Genomic DNA, 27,268 nt, shown 5'->3' with positions numbered 1-27,268 from the left:
GGGGCCATCCCAGGGGCTGTCTGCCTCGACTCAGCTTCCCCTCCCTACGTCGGGCTGCGTCAGCCCGACGGCAGAAGGCTGGCCGCGCACCGGGCATGCAGATGCACTGGAACTCCCCGATCTGGTCCAGACAGGTGGCATCGTTCTGACACGGGTTCGAGACGCATTCGTTGACATCGATCTCACAGCGCGGGCCACTGTAGCCCTGCAGACACTGGCACTCGAATGAGCCCAGAGTGTTGATGCACTTGCCCGCGTGTTCACAGGGGTTGGCACCTGGGCGGGGGCACAGCACAGGTGAGGGCTGCTCGGGCACCCCAGCCTCCAGAACACTCCAGGCGAGCCTGCCTCCCCCATCAGACTAGGGACCCTCTGAGGGCGGAGCTTTTCCTAATGGACCCCCAGCCCCTGCCGTTCCCGACGGCGCACCCCGCCCCGTGCGTACCCAGTGAGCACTCGTCCACGTCCTGGCTGCAGGCCGGGCCCGTGTAGCCCGAGGGGCAGGTACAGATGGCCTTGCCGTTGACAGGGTTGGTGTCGCAGTTGGAGCCCTCATTGCAGGGGTTGCTGATGCAGGCGTCGTTCAGGTGGCACAGCAGACCTGGGGGGCAGCTGTGGTCAGCAGGGCACTGCCCCACCCCCGCCTGCGAATGGTGAGCTGCCCACAGCTGGGGTCCACACCCCCAGACTCCCAAGGGAGGGGCCTCCACGGCGATGCCGTCGAGTGGCCCCGTTAAGCATCCCACAACACTCAGGCTGTTCCGGGAGGTTCGTCACCAGCAGGCCCGACCGCGGGCACTGCCCTGGCCTCTTGAGGCCAGAAAGGCCCCTTTCGGGTTAACCTTGGAAGCCCTGAAGAGCCACAGTCTGTGCGTCTGAGCGAGGTCATGCACGCCAGGCCTGGCCCACGAGAGCCCACGGAGGCAGGTGCCGTACACCTGTCCCACCCAGCCCCGGGCGCTCAGTCAAGGGCAGCGAGACCCACCATAACCTGCATCCCCCCACGCTCCCCTGTCCGCGGCCGGGCCTTGGGCGCTCACCTGTGCGGCCGTGGGGACACTCGCAGTAGAAGGAGGCCACCCGGTCGTGGCAGGTGGCACCGTGAAAGCAGGAGGCGCTGGCACAGTCGTCGATGTTCTCGCTGCAGTCCTCGCCCGTCCAGCCGTTGACGCACACACAGTTGTAGCCCCCGTGGCTGTTGTGGCAGGTCCCACCGTTCTGGCAGGCGTTGGGCATGAGCTGGCACTCATCCACATCCTCGGTGCAGTACTGACCTGTGGGGGCCGGGACCCCTCAGCCATAGGCTGAGACCCTCGCCCACAAGGTGCAGGGTCCGCCTCCACCAGGAAGCCTCCCTAGGTGGACTCCTCTACCCACCACCAGACTGAATCAATCACTCCTTCCTCTGCACTCCCGGCACCAGAGGGGGCTTCTGCCTCGCTGCTCTCATTGTGGGCCTAGGTGCATTGGGGTCTACACATGCTTGTCCATCCCCAGAGGTGAGCCCCTGAGGGCAGGGGCTGCATCCTGCCCAGCAAGCTCGGCTCAAACCTGGGGACCTGATTCTGGCATAGAGCTGCCTGGCACCAGGCTGCAAACGGCCCACACAGACCAGCTGATGCCACGTCTGTGCTGACCACTGGGGTGGGGGCTTCAGACCCCCAGAATAGAGAGGCTGCCCAGGTCACGTCATCCTCAGGCCTAAATCAGGCTCTCGGGCCATCCCCCACTCCCTCCCGGCACGTGGTGTAGCAAGCGCGTGGTGTTCCCTGGTCCGTGCCTGTCCACTCTGGTGGGCAGCGGCAGTTGTAGGTGTTCACGCCGTCCACGCAGGCGCCCCCGTTCTTGCAGCTGTTTCCTGGACAGTCGTCGATATTTTCCTCGCAGTTCTGGCCAGTAAAGCCTGCGGCAGGAGGAGCCAGGAGGCAGTCAGCCCCGCCCACGGGCAGCACGTGCCGAGGCCCCTGCCCGCCCCGCTGCGCTCCAGCCTCTTTTTGGCTGGACGCACGACACCCCACTCTGGACGGAGAGCCGCCCTCCATAGCTGCCCTCTGATGCCCACCACCTTGGGGCCCCTGGGGTCCACGTCCCATCCCCTGCCCGCCCCGCTCCTCTCTGAAGAGTCATTTTGTACAAGGCTGGCTGAACAGACCAGCGACTCAGGAACACTGGGCTCTGGAGGTTCTGTTCTAAAAACCCTTCCGTGCAACAGAGTCCCAGCGGCTCCGTAACTGAGCGCTGCCCACGGGCCAGGCACTGTGCTGGGGGCTCTCTATAACACCCCAGTGGGCAGCCACAAATACCCCATCTTACAGGGCTGCACTGGGGCTGGGGAGGCCTCCGAGCTGGGATCTGGAGGGGGCAGCACCCAGGTGGGCAGTCCTGGGGGGAGTGCAGACACAGCCCCAGCTTCCCAGGACCAGATGTGTGGTGCCCACCTCCTCCCCCCAGCCTGGGGCCAGCCTCCACCACATCACCTCCTCGGCCAGTCACTCAGCCATTAATCCGCCCAACTCCCGCTGGTTCAATGATCAACCCAGAAAGGTGCGTCAGGCAATGGCCAAACCTGCAGCCGGTTACTAATTAACGCCCCTCCCGGAGTGCCTTTGAACCTCTCTCCTGCCCTCGGAGAACGGAGCTGTTCAGGCCCCTCCCTCAGAGGCCCCCCCCACCCCAGCAGCTACCCTGGAGCAAAAGCAGGCAGCTAGTAAGAATGAAAATGCAAATCAGACAGTTGTTTGGGGGGAGCACCCCAAATCAGAGCCGGGCTCCAGGCCCCACTCATGTGATGGTGGGTCCTGAGTGCCACTGCCCCTACGCCTCGGAGAGTGTCGTTGTAACGTGGGGTGGGGCTCACGGGCCGGGCTCGCCCTCACCGGAGGTCCTCGCCCCACCTGCCCCAGGCAGGGCCAATGGCAGCTCCATGCATGGGGCGTCCTCTGGCGGGGCCCACACACACCCCCTTTCCCCCAGCCCTCACCAGGGCCCCACGAGGGCAGGGCCCTCTTGACCCATGAGGCCGGACATGAGGTTCTAAGCTCGAGGTCACATGGCCACCCAGAGAACATGTGAACCCAGAGCCCAGAGTTGGGCCTAGCAAGAGAGCTCAGCCCTCAGTCCCCCAGAGACGGCCGAGCGCCCAGCAGCACCGGGGCAGGCTGGTGGCGAGGGAGGGCCCAGCGACACGCAGGAAACGCACGCGCCTGGTGTCTGCACGCAGAGGCCCAGGGCTTGGCGGCTGGCCGGCCGGCGGGCAGAGCTCTTCCTCTCTGCAGGGGCCGGGCTGGGGCAGCGTGGGGGCTGGGGCAACCCTTGGGTCACCTCCAGGTCAGTGGGTCCTGTGCGCCCCCAGCAGCCAAACCCCAGGACTCCCCCCACCAATTCCCCTTCCTTGTCCCCCCCACTCCGTTCCGGCCTAACCGCACAATGTGCAGCTGACAGACTAGAGGTTTCCAAACCTCTTCGTCATTACTATTATTTTTAGATCATCAGCAGCAAGATTTACTCAAATAAAAACTGCGGTGGAAAGACTGATACGTACCACAGGGACAGTGGAGCCGCTGGGGGCCCGGGGGCTGTGCCTGCCCGTCACCTCCACCCCCCACAGGAGACGAGTGGGGCCAGGAGAAGGGAAGTGATGGGGTAAGTCCAGCCCGGCCCCGCTGCTCCCCCACCCCAGGAAATAGGGGAAGCCCCGGGGTCGTACAGCAAGGGTGCCCCCAGCAGCAGCAGCGAGTTCTGTAACTTGCTCATAGATTTCAGGAAACGCAAGATGAGGGGGACTCGAGGGTGGCTTGAAGTAGGATCGTGCCCACCGCCCTGGGAGGCCCAGAGCAGGGACAAGGTGCCAGGGGCCGTGAGGGCAGGGGCGCCCGGGGCAGAGAGCATGCCCATCCATCCAGACTCGCCCAGGCTGTAGCCCACCGAGGAGCTCGCCTTGGGGATGCAGGGACCCTGGGTCCGTGGCACAGGGAAGGAGCACTGGGGTGATGGGCCCAGCTGTCTGGTCACAGCAGGCCCCAGCCGGGGCAGAAGTGGGCAGGTAGGGGACTTCGGTAGTGCCTCCCCCTAACGGTACCCCCATTCCAGATCCGCCCCCCACACCACACCCAAGGCTGCCTCCTAACCCCTCAGGCTCAGCGGGACATACCCTCATCCCACCTGGCCCGGCCTGCCCACTGGGCACCCCATTCTTGCACCCTGGCCCTCCCTTGGGGCCTGCCCTGGGCAGCGGGGGACACGGCCACATCCCACATGGGAGATCCTCGGGGCAGTACCTGGCAGGCAGGCGCACTCGTGGGTGGTGTCCCCCGTGGGACGGCAGGTGCCTCCATTCTGGCAGGGGGAGGGGCTGCAGGGCACGTAGGGCAGCTCGCAGTGGGGGCCAGTGTGGGTGGCGCGGCAGGCGCAGCGGTAGGAGCCGACCTCATTGTGGCAGGTGCCGCCGTTGCGGCAGAGCCCGGGGTTCTGGCTGCACTCGTTGACGTCCTGCCTACAGGTGGGGCCATGGAAGCCGGCTGGGCAGCCGCAGATGTACGAGGCCTCGAAGGGCAGGCACTGGCCGCCGTTGGCACAGGGGTTGGAGGCGCAGGGGTCAGCCTGCTGGCACGTCTTCCCTGGTGGGTGAGGGGCAGCGAGAGGGTCATGCCGGCCTCCTGCTCCCCACGGCTGGGGCCTCCAGAGCCGTGGGCAGCTTCCAGGCACCCTGGAGGGGCCAGCCTGGGATGGACCTGACAGTGTCATGTCTAATCCTCAGGACCCTGCCGCCCAGGACACAGCCATCATTCTGCAGACAAGGGACCCGAGGTTCCGAGAGGCTAAGTAACCATCCCAGGGCAAACGGCCAGTTTGGGGGTGAGGTGGCCTGGAGACCTGACCCCTCTGTCTCCCTCCAGAGCCCGTGCTCTTTGCAACTACGTTCTAGGGCCTTGCCCCAACATCACAGCTCCTGACAGAGCCAGTGCAGCCCTGGCAAAACGGTGGGGACCGGGTAGGACACAGAGGCAGGGAGTGAGGGCCGGGGGCCCTGCAGCGAGCAACTGAAAACCAGACAACTCCAGTGCTAGAAAGGGAAAGGGGAGGGAGTTCTGAGTTATTCTGGATCAGAGACCCCAATGGCCTGAGGAAAGCCCTGAACCCCCTCTCAGCCGGGGGCCTGGCATCTACCAAGCATATCATGTTACGTGGGCAGGTGGGGAGGGCCAGGGTCTGCCCACCCCTCACGAGGGCTGAAAGTCCTCAGGGCAGCCACCCCACTATCTGCCTGTCCGCCCGCCGCACTCACCTGACCAGCCTGGGGGGCAGCGGCACTTGTAGTCGGTGAGCGTGACCAGGTCGCACGTGCCGCCATTGCGGCAGGGGTTGGCAAGGCAGGCGTTGTCTTGGGGCGTCAGGCAGAGGGGGCCAGAGAAGCCCAGGGGGCAGCTGCAGGCGTAGTCCACCATGCCACCGCGGTCCGCTGTGCGGCACGTCCCGCCGTTCTTGCAGGGGGCGCTGAGGCAGGGGTTGGGCGCCTGGCACCGCTGGCCCGCGAAGGCCCCGCTGCAGCTGTGCAGACACGCCAGAGTGGTTAGTTCCCCGGCTCCCCAACCACCGCCCCCGCCACCCAGCACCCGCGCCCGTCGGGGCCACAGCTGTCCCTGGGAGCGCCAGCTGTGGCCGGGCCCCAACCCAGGTGCAAGCATAAAACTGGGCGACTCCTGCTGGGGGGGAACTCGGGGCTCCTTGAGGGGCGATGGAAGCCTTCTGGGACCAGACAGAGGTGGTGGTTGCACAACATTGTGAAAGAGCCAAATGCCACAGAGCTGCACTTTAAAGTGGTTAATTTTATATTAAGTGAATCTCCCCTCAATAAAAAAAGAAAAGAATGATTATGTTAATTGGGAGAACGGGCTAGAGACCAAAATGTGCAGCAGGACCCGCCTGGATCTCAGCACTCAGAGGCATCCACGCCTGCACCTCAGAGGGCCACAGAGAAGGGGCCACGCGGACCAGCCACAGCCATTCTCCAGCAGATGAGAATGAGCACTCCGTACACTCTTTTGTTTTGGGGCTCGTCTGCTTTTTGCCTCTCTAGCTTTTCTGTAATGAACATGCATTATTTGGGTAATCAGAGTTCACAACTTTTTTCTCCTTTCACTACCAACACGACAGCAAACGTGGAAAGGCCTGCAGACACTAGATGGATTGGCTTCCCACTTTCTTTTCCACGTGGAACTCTTCCTGTCAGGGGTCTTACACCCTGGGGATCTCGTGGGAGTGCAGGTTGGCACCCCTTCCCCACTCACACTTAGTGCCCAGACCTGGCTTTTCCCTCTTGGGTCAAGTCTTCACAACAGGTGTCCAGGCCGCATCAGCGGGGGACAGATGTTGCAACCACTCTACAGCTGGAGGAGTCGAGGTGCCAGCAGAAGCATCCTTCCTGAGCTTTGTGGGCTGGCCCGGGGGTCCGAGAGCCACCATGTCTGGAAGGTCTGTGTCCTCCCCCAGAACACACTGCTCAGGTTTGACAAGGGCAGAGGAGCCGGAGCGGGTGTGCTGCCTCTGCTCCCCTACCCGGTCTTACGTGTTCCCTGCAGGGCCGGGCTCAGTGCCTCACCCCAGGAGCCCCCTTGGACACCTGTTGGTCCAGCTTCTAGAGCCTGGGCTGTAAACTGCCCGCTGAGGTCACTTCGTGGCCTTGTCCTCACGGGAGAGCTCAGTACAGGCTCTGGGACCAGCCAGGCATCGCTCTTCCCAGCCTCGGAGCCTCTGAGGCAGAACGTGCCCCCGGCCCAGCCCTCGGCCCACGGCGGCTTGGGAAGGCGGCCGTGATGCTGTACCCACAGCTCTGAGCTCTCAGTGGGCAGGGCCTCCTCCTGCCTGACAGCCATGGGGCGGCTGGCGGGGGCCCTCAGGTCCCCTGGATGAAGAAGGGGCTCTCTTGAGGATGGAACCATCTCGCCTTCCAAACCCACCCAGGAGGGAGCCGTCCCTCAGCACTGGCACCTGATAGATGCCAGCCCACCAGTCCTCACTCCCTCCCCCGCCACCCACTCCAGGGGCCAAAATCAAATCTGCCTGCTGGGTGGCCCCTGGAGAGGCCCTCCCCCGGGGGGGGGGGCGCCGGTTTGGGGGGCTGGGGTCTGCATGTTCCTCAGCAGCTGGGCTGCTCCCCTGTTCCTGTGGCCTGGGAGGCCTCTGTCTCCCTGAAGGCTGTTATCTGTGGCTGCGGCTTGGGTAGCGCGGATAGGGAAGACGCAAAATGGCCACTCTGGCCCACCATCTGCTGCCAGAAGCCAAAAGTCCCAAACCAACTGCTTAAAGAAAACAAGTTGCCCTCCTCGGGAGTGTAACTCGGGAGTAACTCAGGCCTGAGCAGTGGCTCCCGCCCAGCCTGCTCAGGAAGCGGGGCGGCTGGCTTTGGTGATGGGCACAGACCCTGGGAGCACACCCCTGAGGGCAGCCGGCTGCCCTGGACCGTGGGCTCCTTCAAGGCCACAATCCAGGAGTCTGGGGAAAGTGGCACGGCCCCCACTGCGCGTGGGTCCAGTTTCTGGCCGCCTAGTCCCTGCCTGGACGGCACTGGGAACTCGGAGCATAGGCGGAGGGTGAGGACGATGACACAGAGGCAGCACCTCCCCCAACCTATCAATGCCCTCCATTGTTAGGCAGGAGCTGGCCACCGCTCCCACTTGGAGAAAAGGCTCTTTTCTCTTTCCCAGCCGCTGACGGAGCAGGCAGGCGGTGGTGCCGGACAGAGGGCTGGGTCATCGAAGTGAGGTGGGAGCTCGCCCCATCCACGCCTCCCTCTCGCTCTCTGCACGGCCCCCGCCCCGCCGGCTCCGAAGGGTGAGAAGCCCACCCGGGTGGGCAAGATAGGGCAAGCCCACCCCCGACTTTGGGAGGAATCCACATGAGGCTGCCCAGTGCCATCCTTCACGTGGGCTGGGCCTTCATCACTGGTTCCTGAGGGGACACCCTGGGGCCCCCACCACTAAAGCAATCCTCTGCTCAGTGCCCCAGTGTGTTGGGAGGCGCTGGGTGTCCTCAAGTGGACCAGAAGGCACACCCTGGACCCTCCAGCCACAGGGCAGTGTCCCCGCAAACGGCCCCACACTCTTCCACCACCCTCCGTCCTGCCTGGGGACCCCAGCGTGGAGGACTGTGGGAGAATCCGCCTGGACCGGGCGCATCCCAGCCAACGAGGCTGCATTATGCTGGGCCAGCGAGAGGGAAACTACGCCCAATGAATCAGGCATCAGCAGCATGGACAAAGGGCGGCTGGGGAGCAGGTGCGCCTGTGACCGGGGACGCGGGCAGCAGCTGCTCCTGGTTGGGCGCGGCGGGCCGCCAACCCCGGTGGGTGGGGCAAGAGGCAAGGAGGCTCCTCCGTGGGGGAACGCGGCAGCTGAGAGGGCCCATTGTCTTCCCCACTGCCGCCCAGGCCTGGCGGATACGGCCAGGAAGGCACGCTGCCCATCCTGGGCCAGCTCTCAGGCTGGGCACGGCCGCCAGCCACCACCGGCACCCCAGCTGTGGGACAGACAGGGCCATGAGGGAGGGGCAGCCCTGGAGGTGGGGGAGCGCCGGGTGCAAGGTGCATCCAGGGTCTGGCGTGCGGGGTCTGGGCCTGAGGGCAGGTGGGGGGCAGCTTTGGGCCAGTCCCACTTTGGGGGAGTCCTGCCCCCACTCCTGGGCTCCTGCTCCAGCTCTGGGCAACCTCCAGCCTGTGCCACCTCTCTCCTCTGCACCTGTCTTCCAACGTGGCCACAGCACAGGAGCTTCCCAAGGACAGACACCTGCTGCCTCCTCTGCCCACAGCGCCCAGATTTCCCTGAGAAGGCGGAGGGACTGGGAGGCCCCTGCTCAGACATGGCTAGGGCCACCAGCGCTGGTGACCAAGCCCCTCACGGCCATTCCACCCTTGACGCCTGTCCTGGCAGGTAGGTGGGAGTGGCCAGTGGGAGAGGGCCCTCTTGATGGCTCTGCCTTCCTTGCTCCCCTCCTGAAGGAGGTCACCCAGCATCTGCTCCTGCACTTGCCTTCTCTCCCATCCCACACTCCTGTCCTGGCCAGCAGCAGGTGAGTGATAGGTGGGGCTGGGGGCTCCAGGAGAAGGGCTGCGGAGGGGGTCGGGCTTCCGGCAGAAGCCTGCCCCAGGAGCAGTGCCAAATGGCTGCTGTGCCTGCTCTCCCACAGCCTCGGCCTTGCGCTTTGTTCTCAGCCTCAACATTTCCACTGTGCCGGCTCCCGCCCTCCCCGCCAGCGCCCTCCCCCGCCAGCGTGCTCCATAGAAATGCGACTCCAGAATGCATCCGGAGGCAGATGTTGCTGCGACCTTTCACCCGGGACTAATTCTAAATTGTGCTGTTTTCCTTTCTAAGCTAAGCGGCCATCTGCCACCCCCAGGGGACAGATGACAGCTCCCTCTGCCCCAAATGAGGAAAGAGAGGGGAGGGACTAAGTAAGGAGGAAGAGGGATTTGCTTAGTTCTGCCCTCAAGGAATTTACGGTCCAGCTGGGCAGAGCAAGGGGCACAGCAAGGTGGAGTGCGGCCCCATACCTTGGCAGCTGGGGAGTCAGGGACATGCAGCCCCTCCTTCCATCCAGAGGAGGAACCCCAGGGGGCATGTTCCTGGGGCCTGCGCAGATGGACAGGTGAAATGCAGTTCATCAGAGGAGCTTTTGGGGGAGGGAGAGGGGCCCTCCACCCCTCTCTGCCACCAGCCGCTGTGTGGTGCAGACAGGCACTGCCCGCCTGGGCCTCAGTTTCCCCTGAGCGCAGTGGGGGGTTAAGGGGACCACATGTGCTCACGGAGGGCCCTTGTGCATATCTGAGGTATCACTGGTGACCTGACCACCTGGTGGAGGGAACTCCCCCTGTAACCAATGCTGGATTTGATTCCCCCGCAATTTATCGACGAGTCCCTGGGAACATGTTTACGGCACGTGGGAGGTGCACCTCTTCAAGGAAAGCCACGGGACACAAAGCCTTCCCAGAACATGCAGGAGAAGAGCCGTGTGCAAGGAACGTCGTCTGCAGGGCCCAGGGCCTACATCCCAAAGGTGAGCAGGGGCCGCACCTCCTAGCGCAGAAGGACAGCCCTGCACGTCCCTGGCCCCCTGCACACCCCGCCCGGCAGACTGCACCCCTGGGCACTGTGGTGGAAGGAGGCACCTGGCTGTAATAAGCTGTCTTGTCCATAACCAGTTCCACCTGTCCTGAGCAGAACTGCCCCCAGGGACGGCAGGGAAGGCAAGACACCTGCCCCAAACACCTGCCCCTCCACAGGGCCTCCCTGTGCACCTCCTCAGCGCCTACTCTTAGCCCATCTTCCCGCCACCTCCGAAGTCCCAAGTCGTGCCCCCCACCCCACCGTAGCAGAGTGGTTACTCACAAGCAATAAAGGGGGACTATCTCTTCCCCAGACACCCGTCCCGAAGCTGCCTGCTCAGGGGGAGGCGGGGCCTGGGGATCCCACCTGCCACAACCAGAGGCCCCGGCTCTGCCTGCAGCGGAGTGCCTGCCTAGAAGCCCGGCCCACTGCGGCACTGCTTCCCCTCCACGAGCTTTCTGTCCAGGAAGGAGAGCCTGGGGGCCCTGGGCTCCTGCTCTGTACTCCAACCAACTCATCGTCTCTGGGGCCTGCTGGTGACAAGGGGTGGGGCAGCGTGGATGTCTTGGTGCCGCCTCGGCCTCCCCCAGAGCCTGGTCCTGCTAGGCAAAGACCCACTGAGGCCCGCTGCCTTCCACCCACACCACCGACACCAGGCACCAAGCCAGGGGCACTGCCAGGCACGCAGGCCCACCCACCCTGGGCAGCTTGGCCAGGAGGTTCTGAGACCCCTGGCCTGGGGAGGCCAGAACCACCCATGTCCTAGCCCAGGCAAATGGGGCCACCTGCAGACCGGGCGGAGGAGGCTCCTAACCCCTTGCCAAAGGGGGAGACTAAGGCCAGGAAAGAGCAGGTCAGAGGGGCACCAGGCCCTGGGTCCCCAGACTCCTGCCCCAGAGCTGGTGGGGACACAGAGCCCAACTCTGTCCCTGGCCAAGGCTGGAGGAGGGTTTTGGGACCTCAGCCCCTCCTTGGGTAGAGGCCAGTCCAAATACCCCAAGGGGACCACCTGCTTTCCGGGAGGCAGGGGCTGCTAAGGGATGATGAGCTCATGGCAGGCTGGGCAGGGGGCGTGGTGACCTCTGCCTGCCACCCGCACTGTGCCCCACCTGGGGTCCTGGGGTCCTTTCCCGCTGGCAATAGCCAGGACAGCTCAGCTCCAGGGAACAAAGCCCCCAGAAGATGTGAGAACCAGGGCGAGGGAGCCCCAGGTAACTCCTCACTGCCCATTGCCCTCACCTCCCCATAGCCCCCGACAAAGAGCCACAGCATGAGAAGTCCCCAAGCTCCTTTCAAACCTGCAGGAGCCTTTGTCTAGACACCTGTCCAAGGCATGGGCTAGGACCTGGGCCATTGACTGCTGTGCTCCGAGGGGCACCCAGAGGACGGCCCTCTGCAATCTCCTAGTCTTCTCCCCTTCCTGCTTCTGGCTCCCTTCGTGCGGAGGTGGGGGTGCCCAGGGCAGGTGCGGGTTTGGGGGCTGCAGTGTGGCCCCTCCTGCCCCAGGAAGTGACTACAGCAGGGACCAGCCGGCGCCTGGCTGAGCTGTGGTCTCCCCTCCAGTCTCTGTAGCCGCTGGCTGGGGCCGCTCAAAGCCAAGCAGGGGGCCCTGTCCCTGGCTCCCAGGGCCTCAGGAAGGAGGAAACGGGCATAGGGGCTGCAGGTGCCGGGGGCCAGATGAGGGGCCACCAGGCCTGGTGCAGAAAGACCCCAATCCCAAACTTGAGTCGCTCCACCGAGCACAATGGTGGCAGCAGATGGGAGGAACCGGTGGGGTCCAGGCGGGTGGGGGTAGGGAGCATGCCCATGGGCTGCGGGGCCAGGCTTTCCGGCCCGAACAGCTGCTCACAGCACTCTCAGCTCTTTTGTCTTGAATCTTTTTCCCAGGTTCCATCTTCGGATGGTTTAAAATATGCTGGAAACAGGAAGTACAGGAAGAGCGATGGCTTCCTTCCCTGGCTCCGGGGAAGCCCTTTGTGTGGGGGACGGAAGCTGGCCTCCCGGGAAGCCACCTTTCCCACTGCAGGGAAAACAATGCCCCCGACGCTCATTGTGCCCCATGTCGCTCAGAGCTGCCCCACCCTCGATGTGGGAAGTGGCGTGCCCGTCTGCAGGCATGGAAAGGCAAGGCCGGTGCGGAGGTCAAGCAGCTTCCCAGAGATGGCCCAGCTGCAGTAGGCAGAGGCCACCCAGGCCCACCCATGGGGTGCGGAGGGCCGCCGCTTGGCCAGCCCCTCCCAACACTGTGAAAAGCACAGCCAGCAAGCACAGGGTCTCCCGGGAACCGGCTACTGTGAGGGAGCCCCATGGGCCGGCCAGTGGGCATGAGAAACGCCTGCTGCCCTCTGCACTGGGGGGGAATTTCCCACCCGGTCCCCCAAAGATGGAGCCTGAAGCTGGAGACAAAGTTGGAATGTGTGCCCTCCCCTGGGCTCTCCTGAACACCCGCCACCCCAAACGGCCTCTCGAGACCCAGGTGGACGAGCCTCTTGGGCCCGCCACCCCTACCGCCAGGGACCCCACAACTGCATGGGGCCTCTGCTCCCGAGCAGGGAGGAGCCCAGCCCCGCATCCCTGGACGCTCAACAACATGAAGGAATCGATAGGCGCGTGAGACTGGGGGCTGCATGGAGGGCTTAATCTAAAACTCGATTAATTAAGTCAGCACTGCAGACTGAGCTCCCAGCCAGAGCCAGACACAATTCTGGCAACTTCTCGCCTCTGCTCGCAGGAGTGGATGCTGTCTCTGGGGGTGTGGGGAAGGAGAGGCCTGCCTACCGACGCTCCAGTCCTCCCCTGGCCAACCAGGGTGGACACTCAGGGGCAGCCCTGGCTCCGTGTCCGGCGTCTCGTTGAGAACGCAGGGGGAGGACACCAAGGACCCCTCACATGGGGCCCAGAATGAAGAAAATGGGGCCACTCCCCCACCCCCCGCCGGCTTCATGTCACTGGATTCGAGAAGAAGCCCCGCAGGCATGCACAGGCCCATTCTACAGACGAGAAAACCGAAAAAACCGGGGCCCAGGCAGGTCAAGCCCATGGTGACACCTGGATCTGAATGCAGCTCTTAACCTCTCCTGCCACCGATAGGGGCCAGCTGCTGGCCCCATGAGGACAGTCAGAGCAGGACCACCCCCTCAGAGGCAGCTCAGGGGCCAGCAGGAGCTCCACAGGTAGAGGAGGGAGGGTATGTGTCCCCTGCACCCCAGCGGCCCCGTCCTGGTGGCCTGGATTTCTCACCTGACCATCTGATCTCCCCAGACCCTCCCCATATGGGGGATGGGTAGGGGGGCTGGAGCAGACAATGCATTCCTACATCCCCACAAGCTCAGCTGAAACACAACACCCCGGCTGGGGGCAGTTCTGGGTGAGAGGCCTGGGAATCCTGGGCCCTGGCTCCTCCAAACCCCTTCTGTCCAGTAGGAGGGTCACATCAGCACTGGACACCTGTCACCACCCTGACCCATAGTGCCCCCATGGCCTTTCTACCCGTCCATTGGCACCGCGGACAAGGGGACAGAGCCCCCACCTGGCCAGCCGCCCATGCATTCTTCCACCGCTTCCAGGACACCCCTCGATGGCGTGAGGCAAGGTTGCCGGCAGAACCGGCTGTGGACTGCCTCAAAGCTGCAGCATGGGGTGCAGGCTTCAGTGGTGGCTCCAGAGGTCACCCCAATCCTGCAACGGTCACCAGCCCCTTTCTCTCTGGCCTCCTCTTCGAGCTCACACCAGCTGAGCACCCCACCCCCACCAGACCCCCAGGTCTCCCCATGTCCCTGGGCTTGCACACAGGCCCACAGTGCACCTGGCCAGCTGCGCCCAGGCCCGGGGGGCCTGCACTGTTACACTCGGGGATACTGTCACACCTCGGGGACACCCAGGCATCCTGGGCCAACTGGCATGGGTCTCGGGCCGTCTAGGGGGGGTTTTCCCTGTGGGGCAAGTGCGAGGTTCTCGGGCTGTCTTGACCCTCTGCCTTTGCATGACCTTGCCCAATCTTTAGGGCTGGGCTGGTCTCTGGGAGAGCCTTCTGGACGGGCCTTGGAGCATCAGGAACGGGCTCCAGGGTGGAGTAAAACTCACTGACGTTCCCATCGCGGAAACAAGTAGTGCAACATATGGACTGACCTGTGTGACTTCCTACAGCCGCGTGAGCCTACATGATCTCAAAACAAGATGTGAATTACAAATAACAGACGAGCAGTAAGGTCGCCCCTTTACCCACCAGGAGCTCCCTGGATGCTTCCCTTGCCCCTCACCGAGGCCAAGTCCCCATCCTTCCAGGAGGAAGGGGAGCTCAGAGAGGTGGGCGAGCAGCTCGAAGCCACACAGCCCACATGGTGGGAGGAAGCAGATTCCACAGCCCGTGCTGTTGACGCGGCACCATCCTGGCCCGGCGGGAGCAGCGTGCTATAACGGGAAGCCCAGGGTGGGGCAAGCAGCTTGGACTGCGTCTCCCTGCAGGCTGGAGGCCAAGCCTTCCAGAAACCTGGAAACCTGGAGCATCCACCTGCCTCCTGCCTCCACTTCCGGCTCTGCGCCCACCTGGCTCCAGCCCCCACCCCCATCATTGCCCCAGGCCCAGGCATGCACACCTGTGCTGTGCCAGACCCTGGGCCCTGGACCACTGCGGGAGGATGCCACCACGACTGAGCCCCCAACACTCGTGGACGGCGGGACACGCAGCCCTGCCTGGCCTCCCCCGGCTGGCTCTCAATCAGACAGGGCTGAGGCTGCCCTCATTCTGACCACTGGAGGGGGAAGTGAGGGGTGGGGACCTGCCTGTGGGCCACCCCCCGGGAGCCAGGACCAGCCTGGTTGATGGGTGGAAGGACCCTGAGGTCAGCCCAGATGGCCCAGAGGCAGTCACCTCACCCAGGCCCTTGGTGGAAGAAGGAGGAGACAGAGGCCCCAAGGGGCGGAAGTGCGGCCGGGGCCCCCGCCTGTCCCCTGCCGCCGTCTCCACTGGGCCTGAGCACCCTCCCCACCACCCAGCCTTCTCTTACTGAAAAGCTGTCAGGGAAAAACACACACACTCAGAACTCTGGCTTCTCCCCCAAACCTCTCATTTCCAGTAACTGTGTAGTTTCCGCTCATCGACAACTGAAACTGAGAGGAAATGGTGGGAGGCAGGTCCCCAAGCCCGGCGACCTGGTCCCTGCTGCTCACGCATGCACGGATCTTTCCAGAGGCTGCCGGCAGCAGCCCTGGCCCCACCGTGGGCCCGCGATGGCCTGGAGAGCATGGCCAGGGTCGAGGCCCGTGCGGCTGCCTCCTGGCAGCTTCTGGGGCCCAGCGGCCAGTCTGATGCATAAACGGGTGACAGCACCTCCCAGGGCTTGGCCCATTAGCGGGCTCAGTAACTCAGGGCCTGTCCGCAAAGGGTCCACAGCGGGTCTAGCTGGGTCCTCCCAGCTGTGGCCCCCTGGGCAGACGCCTGTGGCTCGGCTGTGCCTCATGTTGGGCCACAATCATGGGGTGAAGAGGACAGGAGGCCAGGGGCTGAGCTGCTGCCTCAGCCCCTGAGGGGTCCCCAGAGAAGGGAACAGCTGAGTGCCTGAGTGTCACCTTGGCATGAAGACCACAGTTGGGCTTGTTCCCAGCCTCCAGCTGCGTATCCCCCTATTTGGGTCTAAGAGCCCTCAGGTGAGGTGGGGGTGTCTCAGACGTTTCGTGGCCCCCTCTCAAACCCCTAGCCCCTCTCCTGGATCCACTGCACTCCCGCTAAGATCAATATGAGGACTCGAGACCTGCCCGCCAGAGGCCTTGGCTCGGGCTGGGTGAGGCTGGCCTTCGGTACTACCTGTGGGGGAAAGAGTTTGTTCAGCAAACCAACAGTGTCAACAGACTGACAAGGGGACAGTTTACCCAGCTTAAGAGAACAACCAATTCAAGCACTTCAGAGACACACGACTGACACCCAGCGCAGTGACGGGGAAAGCCGGGACAGGCCGGGGACAAATCCTCTCATCCACTCATTAGAGCACGGCCAGCACGTGTCTGTCGCGGCCTCAGACCCAGCACAGAGGAAGCTGTAACACTGCCATTTCTTTGGTAAAAATCTCAGTGACCAACCTAGGATTCAGCCTGACCTCTCGCTGGTGAGAGTGGCTCCCACCTGGTGCACACCTGTCCCTGAGCAGCCCTGTGCAGGCGGGCCAGGTGAGTGAGCAAGTGTCCCGTGGTCGGGGGACCCCACCTTGGCGGGACGAACTCGTTGGGTGGAGGGTCCCGGGCAGTGTTCGGGCCTGGCCTGACCTGACCTGAGCCGCCCCAGCGCTCACTGCATGAGGACTCCCAGACTGAGACCGGGCGGGGCCTGGCAGCCGTGCCTAAGTGACTCTTGGGGTGGGAATTGCAGTATGGGCGCTGGAGGCAAGGCCTCCCCAGTGCACCCCTAAGGCCCACCTGAAATCAGGAGGCTGTGAGCCCAGAGGGCTGCCTCCCCTGCTCAGGTGAGGGAGGCTCCAGGTTAGCCCTCCAGACACAGCCCCCAGCCCAGGAGAGCCCAAGACCCACAGAGAGGGTTGGGCTGCCTGACGGGAGAGGCCAGGCCCTTTGGCGGTGTCCACAACCCACCTGCCGGGCGCTCACTCAAAACAGCAGCTTTGCATCAGGGAGGGAGTGCGGAGAGGGCAATGCCTAACCTAACTAATTCACCCTAAAGTGTTAATGACTCGAAGTCCCCATCCCTGTCCCTGTGCTTGGGGAGGCTGAGCGGGCCACCTTCCTCAGAATGCTTCCACCCCGGGGGCAGGGGTGGGGGGGGGGGGAGACTTGCAGCAAGAAGGGACCACTCAACAGAGAAACACTGAGGAGGAGGTTTCTGTTTCCAGAATTCCACAGGTCTCAGAGAGGCATAGAAAGCCCCCCAACCTCCAATGCCGGGACCACCTAACCACATCCCACTGGGGATGAGCAAGTGTCCAGACACTAACATTGACCGCCTGACCAGGAGGGACCGCTCTGCAGCCTCTCTGAGCCCCGAGGGCAACTTGCGGGACCTCGTCTGCATCTCAGAGCAGGGGCCGGGCTGGGCCCCCAGTCCCTTCTCATCTGACACAGGGCCGAGTGCCTCTCGCCAGGGGCATGCCCAGCACCTCTGAGCTGACCCTGAGGGTCTAGGGAAAGGTGTGTCCCCCGACCCTAGGGGAAGACCACGAAGCAGGCAGATGGTGTGGGCAGGGGCCAAGGGTCCAGGCCCTGCTCCCCACATACCTGCAAAGCCTTACTTCCCAGCACTGCCCCAGGCCCTCGCTGCCCCTCCTGCCTGGGGCTGCACTGCCTACTGACCCCTCCAGCCTGTCTGCCTGCCATCTCTGCGGTGGACTCACTCCAAGGCTGCAGCAGGCCTGGCGCGCCCAGGCGGGGCGTTCCCACGGCACCAAGCCTCGTGCCAGTAGGCAATTCAGGCGTCTGCCCTGCAGTCTGGTTTTGAAACATCACGTCTCCTCCACTGCACAGGTGGAGCCTGTGTCTGCCCTGCCTGCCTCCAGCCCCGGCACCTAGCAAGCACACAACAAAAACTCTCTCCCCCGGCATTCCTGCAGCGCCAGGCATGTGGGGCGCTCGGCTCTGCAGCCCTGCGTGCTCCTCCTCTGGGCCAGTGGACGCTTGGTGGCTGGTGTGAGCTGAGGCCTGGGGACAGGAGCTGCTACAAAGGGCAGCAGCCGAGGCTGCGAGCTGACACGGAGCCCTGAGCAGGCCGGGGGCCACAGACACACCAGAGCATCCTAACTGATTCACCCAGGGACACACCAGGCCCCACTCAAGGGGGCTCCATCGTGCTATGTAGGCAGCCACACAGGCCTAGAAATGAGCACTAATTCTTTCAGGAAGCCTTCCAGACATCTGCCACCCCCAACACCCACCTCTTCTGCACTTCTGTCCAAGACTGCACAAGGACTTGGACGCTGATCCCCACCGCTGGCCAATCTCTGACAGCCTTAGGTGGGTAACGTCCAGTGCTCAGAGTGACGCACGGACACATGCTACAGGGTGGACGAACCCTGGAACCAGGCTGAGTGAAAGAAGCCGGACGAGAGAGGCCACACGTTGTATGATTCCATCCACAGGAAATGTCCAGAACAGGCAAATCCACAGAGACAGAGGGTAGATCAGTACTTGCCAGGGGCTGGGGGAAGGGACAGGGAGTGTCTGCTAATGGGTATGGGGTTTCTGTTTGGGGGGATGTACAAGTTCCAGGAGCAGATGGAGGTGATGGTCGCACAACTTTGTGAATGTCCTAAACGTAGTTGAAGTGTATATTTTAAGCTAAAATTGCAAAATTTATGATTTGTGTAATTTACCACCAAAATACCTATGTATCTATCCATTCCCGCCCAAATCTAGTCTCCACGGCCTTGTGTTCTCAGCAGGGTGGGGGGGGGGGCGAGGCCCCAAGGAGATGCCAGGAGAAGCAGACTGAAGCCACTTCGGAAAAGGGCATTCCACTGCCCGCCCGTCCCTCCTCCGGAGCACCTATGGGTCACTGCGCCCTCCCCAGCAGGTGCATTCCCAGCCCGGTGGGCCAGGTGGTGAGAACACCAGAGCCCAGAGCTGGCCCCAGACCAGCAGAACCTGCCCTGCCACCTGGCCAGGCCTGACTCCCCGGCACCTCCACCCCCACCACGCTGCTGCCCACCGCCACCACCCAGCAACTGCAGGCCTGTCTCAGGGTCCTGCTGGAAGGGACACAGCTGGAAGGGAGCTCAGGGCCACCTAACCCAACTGCCTCACATACGGGGGTGGAAACTGAGGCCCAGGCAGGAGACACGTGTCTGAGGGGGCAGAGCAAACCAGAGCCAGGTTGGCGCTATATCTTCTGGACCGTCCATGGTGGGGCATGGGGTGGGGCTCACATGCCCCACCAGAGATGCCCTGGCCCCGCCAGGAACCTTCAGGACCATCAAACACATCCTGGCCACAGTCACAATGCCCCAAAGCCAGCCGCTCATTAAAGCCTCTGGAAAGTTCTGGACATGCCTGCACATGAAGACACAAGCTGACGAGAGCTGGCCTCAGATCCCTACCCCCTTGCCCAGCCTCTGCACCTCTCAGCCTCAGTTTTTCCCACCTGTAAACCGGGGATTAAAAAAAAGCAGAGCTGGCCACCACTTGGAAGGGGTGTGAGCCATTGAGCACACTGTCTGCCGGGGTTTTATGATGCTGGATAAAAGCAGCTGTCTGTGCGCGGAGTTATCACTGTTACGTTATTGAGGAAAGCAATCTAGAGGCTCAATGGGCTCTGCAGAGCCACATCCTTTCACTATTTATAGGCGAGACACGAAACAGGAGAGGTGCCCTCCCCGCCCCAGGAGGGTGTGACCTCTTGGCCCGGCCGGGCACTGCCCAGTGGGCCCCGTCTGCCACCCAAGGCGCAGTGAATGAGGAAGGAAGCCAGTCCCGGCTCCCACAGGGCCTTCGGGCTGCGACCTGGCACTGGGGGAGCACAGCAGTGGCGCCCCGCGGACCCCCTCCCCTGCCACCCAGCCTCTGGGGTCCCAGCACCCAGCCTGAGCCCCCAGCCGCCCAGACCCGGCTCAGCCGTCCTGCTGTAGAGCCTGGCTCCACCCTCTTCCTGCTAAGGGCAAAGTTTTCTTTCTCTTTTAAAAAAAATATTATTTTTTTTTCAATGGAAAAAATGTTGGCTGCTGTTCAGAGGCAGGGCCTGGCCCAAGGAGGCACCTTCCTTCAAAGAACGTGTGTTCCTTGACGTCTCCACACAGGCGGTTTCAGCAGGTGAGACTTTCTAGTTGACGCTGTGCACTGAACATGTGTTTTTCTAACCCCGCGTCCTTGACGCGGAGCAAGGCATAAACAGAGGAAGTCCCGCAGCAGACCTCCTTGCTCTCGGCCTAGGGTGAGGATGAGAATTAACCTGTTCCTCCCCCAGCCTCGCCCCAGACTGGCAGGTGACTCAATGGAAACAGCCGGACCAGGTGACAGAAGACGCATAACATTCCGTCCCTCCGCCACCGCCGAGTCACTTTCCGCCTGAGCCCCTGAGCCTCCTCCTTTAAAGGGAAGTCCTAGTCCTAGTCCCAGCTCTGCTTCCTCACAGAGCAGCCAGGGTGGGTCTGGGGCGGGGCGGGGCAGGGCAGGAGGGCGCAGTGGTTAGGAACACACGCTTTGGAGAAAAAGAGAGGCAGGGCTGGGCTACTCTGTGCTGTGTGATCCCGTGGCCAAGCACTGACTTCTCTGTGCTCCCACTTACTTTCCCGTGCCTGATCTGTAGAGCGTTACAGGGTTGCTGGGAGCCACGTCAGGCCACATTCAGGGCGAGGCCTCCCCACTGTGCTCACCTTCTACCTGACGTGTCACACGTGTTATTGCCTCTCCTGCCCTCCCCCACACTAGAAAGTCAACTCCATGAGGTCAGTGGTTGTGTCTGACCCCTGTGCCAACGCCTGGAACAGAACCCAGCACACAGCAGGCACTCAGAAGTGTCTGTGGAAGGAAGCAAAGAGGGCTGCTGGTTGGAGCCGTCTTGGGTGATAAGATCCTCGGAATCAGTGAGCCCTCCCCAGGCAGTACATAGGGCTGGGCCCACCAGGCAGCACCTTTCTCTGAATTAACTGTTCAGCCAACTAAACATTCAAGAATGAGGATCTTGAAACCAGCACCGTCAGCTCAAAAGGAGAAGGCAGGGAGGAAACACATGCCCGGGGCCTGCTGCCCAGGGCTCTTACGCAAGCCTTACGCACCGAGAGATCAATCTGTATCAGCCTGCGTTACAGACGAGGAATCTGAGTGCAGGTGACCTGATGGCCCAAGGTCACTGTGGCAGAGCCAGGCCTTGACACAGGACGGTCCAAAGCTAACGCCCACCAGCCACCAGCCAGCCAGACCTTCTTCCCCGTGCTCTGGGCTTGACGGCTCAGCTGCTCCTGCGCTCACCTGGGAGACGCCCCAGTGAGATTCTGACTTTTTCGCAGGAGGGGCAGTACCGCAGGCACCCAGGGCCTCCGCCCCAGCCCGGAGCCGGGAAGCCCCTGAAAAGCCTTTCAGACCGAGAATGCAGACTCTCCCAGACAGACAACAGTCCCCACAGGCCTCCCACCTCCACCCCAGTCAAAAGAAGAGGAGGAGCCCGCTTCAGTATGCCCCCTCGGCACTGAGGGGCCGGCAAGGAGGCTGGAGACGGGCAGAGCGCCACAATGACCCAGCTTGGCCTGCCCTTGGGACCACCAGCCTCCCACCAGAGACGGCAGTCCGCCGATGCGGACATGCCGCAAAACCCTTCCTCGGCGGCCACCAGCCGACCAGGCCTTGGCCGCTCTGTGACTTCCTGGGAAGCATTTGCACCAACGGAAACGTCTTCTGACCCCGAGCCCGGCAGCCACCTGACTAGCGGCTTCTGGGGAAGGTTCCTCTGCTTTGGGGTGGAAAGAGATGATTCACCAGGTACTAATGAGCCCGGCACCACGACATCAGTTTCCCACGCCCTGTCCACGGGGAGTCAGCAAACCAGCATGGAAAGTCAAAGAACTTTCCAAGGGTCCTGGCTGGACGATGCAGAGTTGGGATTCACATCCAAGTTGGTACGCCAGAAGCCCCTTGACATCTTCGAAGGAAAAAGGTGGCCTCCCCGCTCAGCCGGAAGAGCCGGGCCTCCCACACTGGCAGACCCCCTGGGGCCTCCAGGGAATGGTGGGCGCAAGCAGGAAGCACGGGCCCAAGGAGCAGAGGGAGCCGGGGCGCTACCCGGAGTGGCCACAACACCCCCAAACTGTACTGCGAGTGGGGACCCGAGCCTCTCCACAGCCGGGCCTGGCTGGGGCCCGTCCCTGCTCTGGTCCCCAGCCCCCACACGGTGCCGCCCAGAGGTGGGGCCTCTGAGGACTGCGCTTCCGTTCCATCTTCCAAGTGGATCTGTGGGGTGTGCACAATGGGGTCTCTGTGGGCCGAGCTCGGCTGAGTGCCAGACCAGACTGAGGCAGGCTTCCCGCCAAGGAGGAGGGGGCACCAGGCCCCAGGGAGGAGACAAGGCCGGCACCCCAGCCCTGGTCCACGGCCTGGCAGAACCCTCAAGTAGCCCAGGTTTTGGGGGTGGGAGAGCACACTGAACCATTGCTCTGTCCCCCTGAAGGGCCTTACCCTGACGCTGGGCCGGGGGGGCCCTGCAACAGCCTGTACCCCAAGGCATCCCCTTTCTGGCCCAGGTGGCATGTAGTGCGGGCTTTGGCCCAGGGAGACCCCAGCGTCCTCTGGGCCAGGCTGTCCTTCCTCCCTGGTGGCACTGAGAAGGGACTGCTCCCTCTTGCCCCAGCACAGCTCTCCTTCCTGCCTCCCACAGCCTCTGCAGAAGCATGGAGACTCTCACCTGCCCCCCAGGGGCGAGGGGCAACGTCGGAGCTGGAGTGCGCCGTGGCGGGTGGGGAAGGGAGTCATGCATTCTGGGAAGCCACGCATAATTAATCAGACAGCATTAATCCGCCTCCCCCAACAATAGCCACTGCACTTCCACTGAATCCCAGCTGTCGGTCTCTGAATGAAAGGAAACAAGATTTAGGGCATCAAGCGTCGGTGAGGCTTCTGCAGGAGAAGAAAAAGGCCCCAAAAACGCAAAAAAAAAAAAAAAAAGTAGTGTGCATTCATTAGTGTTTCACAAAGACACAATCCGCTTTGTCCACTAAACTGCTCACAGACCTGCTTAATTGGCTTCAGTGTGGGGTAGGGGTGGGGGGCAGCAGAAGGAGGGGGTTGCTTGCCCGCTGGCTGGGCAGGCAATGAGCCTGGGCTGGGGGTTGTCAAGGGAATGGGCCCTCAGCAGTTGGAATGAGGGCGCGCCGACCCGGCTGGGGAGCCACTTCTTCCTCTGCAGCCTCCGGGGCCGGGGGGAGGGGGGGACCTTTCTCCAGCCACCAAGCACCTCCTCATTATTCCCATCAGGAACAAACTCAAGTTGAAGGGCACCAGGCACAGCAGAAAAACTTCCCTGAGGCTGACTGGTACTCACGGGCAGGTGGGCAGCGATTCTAAACCGATTCCCTGCCCGAGTCAGGGCGAACCAGGCACGCACCCCCCTTTTCACAGCTGAAGACCCAAGGCTGGGAGGGTGAAGGGCCAGGTGGTTAGGGAGTTGGAGGTGCAGATGCCAGGACGGGAAACAAAGTTCTGGCAGGTACTCCCATCCCCACAACCCAGGGAGGTCAGCGCCACCAACAAGACGAGTTCCAACTTTTCTCCCCAACCTCACCTGAGGCCAGAGGGGAGTGAGCTGGGGAAGGCAGAGCGCTGAGAAGGGTGGGTTTGACTTTGAAACAGCTAATTCCTTGCTAAGAAGCATTGCCTGCCTGGAAGAGGCATCACCTGCCGGAGGAGAGGCTCACCTGCCTGGAGGAGGCATCACCTGCCCGGGGGGGGGGGGAGATGCTCACCTGCCCGGGGGAGATGCTCACCTGCCCGGAGGAGGCATCACCTGCCAGGGGGAGATGCTCATCTGCCCGGGGGAGGCATCACCTGCCAGGGGGAGATGCTCATCTGCCTGGGGAAGATGCTCACCTGCCCGGAGGAGGCATCACCTGCCAGGGGGAGATGCTCATCTGCCCGGGGGAGGCATCACCTGCCAGGGGGAGATGCTCATCTGCCTGGGGAAGATGCTCACCTGCCCGGAGGAGGCATCACTTGCCCGGGGGAGATGCTCACCTGCCCGGAGGAGGCATCACTTGCCCGGGGGAGAAGCTCACCTGCCCAAGAGAGATGGAGAGATGCTCCCCAGCTGGCAGGGTGGTGGGGGCTGGGCTCCTCTACAAATGCTCCAGAGCCTTCCTGGCAGCTCAGTTGTTTCTCAGGGACTTAGGAAGAAATGGGTTACCAGGAATTCTCACCTAGCCCCCCAGGAGCCCAAGGGGGCCCACAAAAAAGTGCTCAAACCTCCAGTGGCCAGACCAGCTCCACACGCAGCATAATTGCTGGTGATTAAGTAATTGCCAGACTTTGTCCAATAAAAGTAGCACGTGACTGCGCCCAGCCTTCTGGGCCATCTCCAGAAGACAATGGCCTAGTGTTCTGTCCCTGCCGGCCGCCACAGAAGGCAGGGGCTCTGCTCCCGACAAAAGCAACAGGTCCCCGCAGGGGCGTACTCACACGCAGGCTTCAGTGCCGTTGGCAAGCACTTCACACTTCCCGCCATTCAAGCAGCTCTCGCCGGGGTGGGAGCATTGCAGGCCTGGGGAGGGGCGAGAGGAGAGGTCAGCCCTCAGCTCCGGGAAGGGCCCACCCCCAGGGCACCGCCCACCCCTCACCATGCAGGCTCTGCCCTGTCCTGGGGTTGCTTGGGCCCCGGGGCCCCAGGAAGCCCCGGCCTGAACCCCAAGGCTTCAATACTCTGCCCAGAGTTCTGTAGTCAGAAATGGACTGCAGAGGAGGAACAGGCTGGCTGGGTGGCAGGTAGACGGGTCATGCTCAAAATGGGGTGAGGTGGCCTGAAATGCCCCCTGGACAGCAGTGGAGAAAAGCTGAGATGATCCTGGGCCATTCTCCCAAACTCCGCGCCCCCCCACCCCGTCTTCACTGGGGAGCTGGGCTGGGCTGGGGCCCCTATCCAGCCACCGGGATTGTCTTGCTGTTCAAACACGTTCTGCGAGGGGGCAGTGCTGGGGGGGGGTGGCCACACTCAGCTCCCCCGCTCGTGGGAAAATGCGACAGCTGCAAGGCCGGCCGCCCCGCCCGCCAACAAAGCGCTGGCCGGGGAATCAGAGCAGCCCATTGTCATGCCAGGGCCGCCTCCTGGGGCACCAGGACTGCACCCTGGGGACCTGGCCCTGCCTGCACAGACACCCAATACCTGCTCCTGCGGGCAGGCATCTTTAGGGGCAGCCCTCTGCCACACCCAGGGGAGGGGGATGAAAACGCCCCATTTGGAAGGAATTCGACCCCATCCCCAAGAAAGGATCAATTAATCAAGCCCCTCCTCCCCATCTTACCAGGGCTGTGTAAATTAAGCCCCTCACCGGGGCAGGGACCGGGTGTGACATAGAACCCTACCTTCTGGAAATGGGAAACTAATTCTCACCTCCAACATTTTAAGGAAAGAGAAAAATTAATCACACTAGATTCCTCGCAGCCCCCTTCGACGGGAAGTGGAGAGAGGAATACGCGCCCCCTTGCCAAGTCCCACTCTCCACTTCTGTAAGATTTCCAAACTTGAACTCGACAAAGTGAAAGTCCCACCAGTTGCAGCGGAGTCTTCCGCACCCCCGCACTCCCCCGCAAACTGTCTGCAAGCCAGGATAGGGGGCGGCCATCCGGCGTGTGGGGGACACCGGCGGGCGGGGCGGCTAGGAGCCCAGGGATCCCTGGGTTCGCGCCCCTCGACCAGCCCTGCGCGATCTCTCGGAACGGGCAGGAGGCCGGGCCCGCCTCGCGCCCCGCTGCCCACCTTGCTCAGCAACCACGCCAGGCCGCGAACGCAGCGCCCCGGACCCCACACTGCGCGCCCCAACATCCGCTCCCGGCGCGGGCCAGAGGCGAAGAAAAAAGATAAATGGCCCCCAAAGCAACAGGAAACCAAAACCGACTCGATTCAAATCGAAAAATAGTAGGCAGTTCGCCCGCCCGCCCCGGCGGCGAGCCCCAGGAGCGGCTGGTGAAGGGCGAGCCCAGGGCTGGGCCTCCGGGGCCCCCAGCCTCCCACGCCGGGCTTCAAACCCGGCTCCAGGCGCGGGCAGCGCGAGTCCGCCCCGGCAGGGCAGGCGGCGCGGAGGAGGGTCAGTCCTTCTCTCCCAGCCCGGGACTCTGTACCCCCTTCCCCCGCTCCGGGGCGCCCGGCCCCCCTCCCCACCCTGGCCGCCTGTTCCCAGCCACCCGGAGCGCGCGCGTAGGGCGCCGCCAAAGTTTCCGAAGGCGCGGAAAGTTGCGGGTTCGCGGGCGCACGGGCGCCTACCTCGTGCGGCGAGCGCAGGCAGCAGCGCCAGGCAGAGCAGGGGCGCCAGGAGTGGCGGCATGCCTGCCCGCCGGCTGCCCGCTGCGCCCGGTGGCGGCCTCCTGCGCCGGGCCGGCGAGGCTCGGGCGCACACACGCGCGCGCCGGACGGTCTCACGGGCGGCAGCTGCCTGCTACTGCCCTCTCCTTCCTAGCTGGCGGGCGGCGCTGTGCTCTCGCGGCCTCCGGGCCCGGCTCCACGCCCCGACTCGTTCTTTCGCTGCGCTCGCGCCCGCGCCCCACGCCCCTGCACTCCCTCCCGCGGCCGAGGCACTAGTGAGGCGCAGGCGGCCGTGCGCTCCGCCCCCGCCCCGCCGGCCCCGCCTCCCGGGGCCCCGCCCCCGCCGATCCCTCCGCACCCCTCGCCCTTTCGCTGGCCGCGCCCCTCCGCACGCTCCGACCAGCCCTGCGCCTCTTCGGGCTGGGGCGCGCGTCCGGAGCCCGGGTCCTCCGGCGTTGGGGGCCGCGGCGGTGCGGAGGGCTTCGGGGGCCGGCCTTGGGGACTACTTCTTGTTGGAAAGTTTTCAGGGGCCAAAAGTTTGGTCCGAGACTGCGGAAGGATCCGGCTCTGGCTGCTGCCGCGTCCGGCGACAATAGCAAAGATTTGCATCTCAATAGCAGAAGAGGCGCGGGCGGAGTGGGGAAAGGAGAGCCTGTGGGGGGCCGTGCGCCACCGGGACCTGGGCCCAGGGAGGTGGGGAGGAGCGACCGAGGCCAAGTTTGGGGGGACCCCGGGCTCAGGAGAGGGGCTCTGGAAGCAGCCCCGCCCTCGGCAGCCGTGGGTGCGCCCCTCGCCCAGGGGCTCCACTGCCAGGAGCCCCACGGTCGCAGCTTTAAGCCTCCGGGAGACCGAGGCCAGACACCCCTGGCTGTGACGTCCCGGGCACTTGACCTGAGATATGGTGGCGCTGCAGCCGCAGCCTCTGGAAAGGGGCTCTGGGTACCCCAAGGAACAGCTTGGAGCCAACACCTGGCCGGACGGATTGCGCACCCGCTCCTCAGGAGGGACCTGCCTCTAGATGCTCCTTGGTCACTATCGTGCCCCTTCTGGCGCCTCCCGCCTAACGTGCCCCGCAAAGCGCGCGCTGGTCAGGTAGACCCGCCGCGAGCGCCGGTGCTGCCCAGGGCCCCCCCAAGTGCTCCTTCCAGGTGATTTGTTTCTCCGCCGCAGTACCAGATTTGGGCATCCTGTGCCAAGCCAGGTTAAGCTCTGGACGTCCAAAACGCCTGCCATAGTCCCTACG

The 27,268-nt window shown here is 63.5% G+C and overlaps 1 protein-coding gene across 2 annotated transcripts in view; it reads right to left on the bottom strand.

Annotated features, from left to right (window-relative positions):
- The window catches only part of NOTCH1 (notch receptor 1), a 48,675-nt gene extending 22,406 nt beyond the window's left edge, over positions 1-26,269 (bottom strand). For both annotated transcript variants that reach the window (XM_058524463.1, XM_058524464.1), the window contains exons 1-8: positions 25,987-26,269; positions 24,189-24,270; positions 5,285-5,547; positions 4,278-4,616; positions 1,781-1,903; positions 1,041-1,274; positions 446-601; positions 91-276 (exon numbers count right to left, since the gene is read on the bottom strand). In XM_058524463.1, coding sequence (XP_058380446.1) covers positions 91-276; positions 446-601; positions 1,041-1,274; positions 1,781-1,903; positions 4,278-4,616; positions 5,285-5,547; positions 24,189-24,270; positions 25,987-26,047 — 1,444 coding nt within the window. In that variant the 5' untranslated portion in view covers positions 26,048-26,269. The remainder of the gene's footprint in view (positions 1-90; positions 277-445; positions 602-1,040; positions 1,275-1,780; positions 1,904-4,277; positions 4,617-5,284; positions 5,548-24,188; positions 24,271-25,986) is intronic.
- Between the last annotated feature and the right edge of the window lie 999 nt (positions 26,270-27,268).

This window comes from Diceros bicornis, chromosome 28 (assembly GCF_020826845.1).
Source record: "Diceros bicornis minor isolate mBicDic1 chromosome 28, mDicBic1.mat.cur, whole genome shotgun sequence".
In the NCBI taxonomy this organism is placed as follows: Eukaryota; Metazoa; Chordata; class Mammalia; order Perissodactyla; family Rhinocerotidae; genus Diceros; species Diceros bicornis.
The sequence above is the reverse complement of the archived record's forward strand: the minus strand, read 5'-3'. Positions and strand labels throughout refer to the sequence as shown.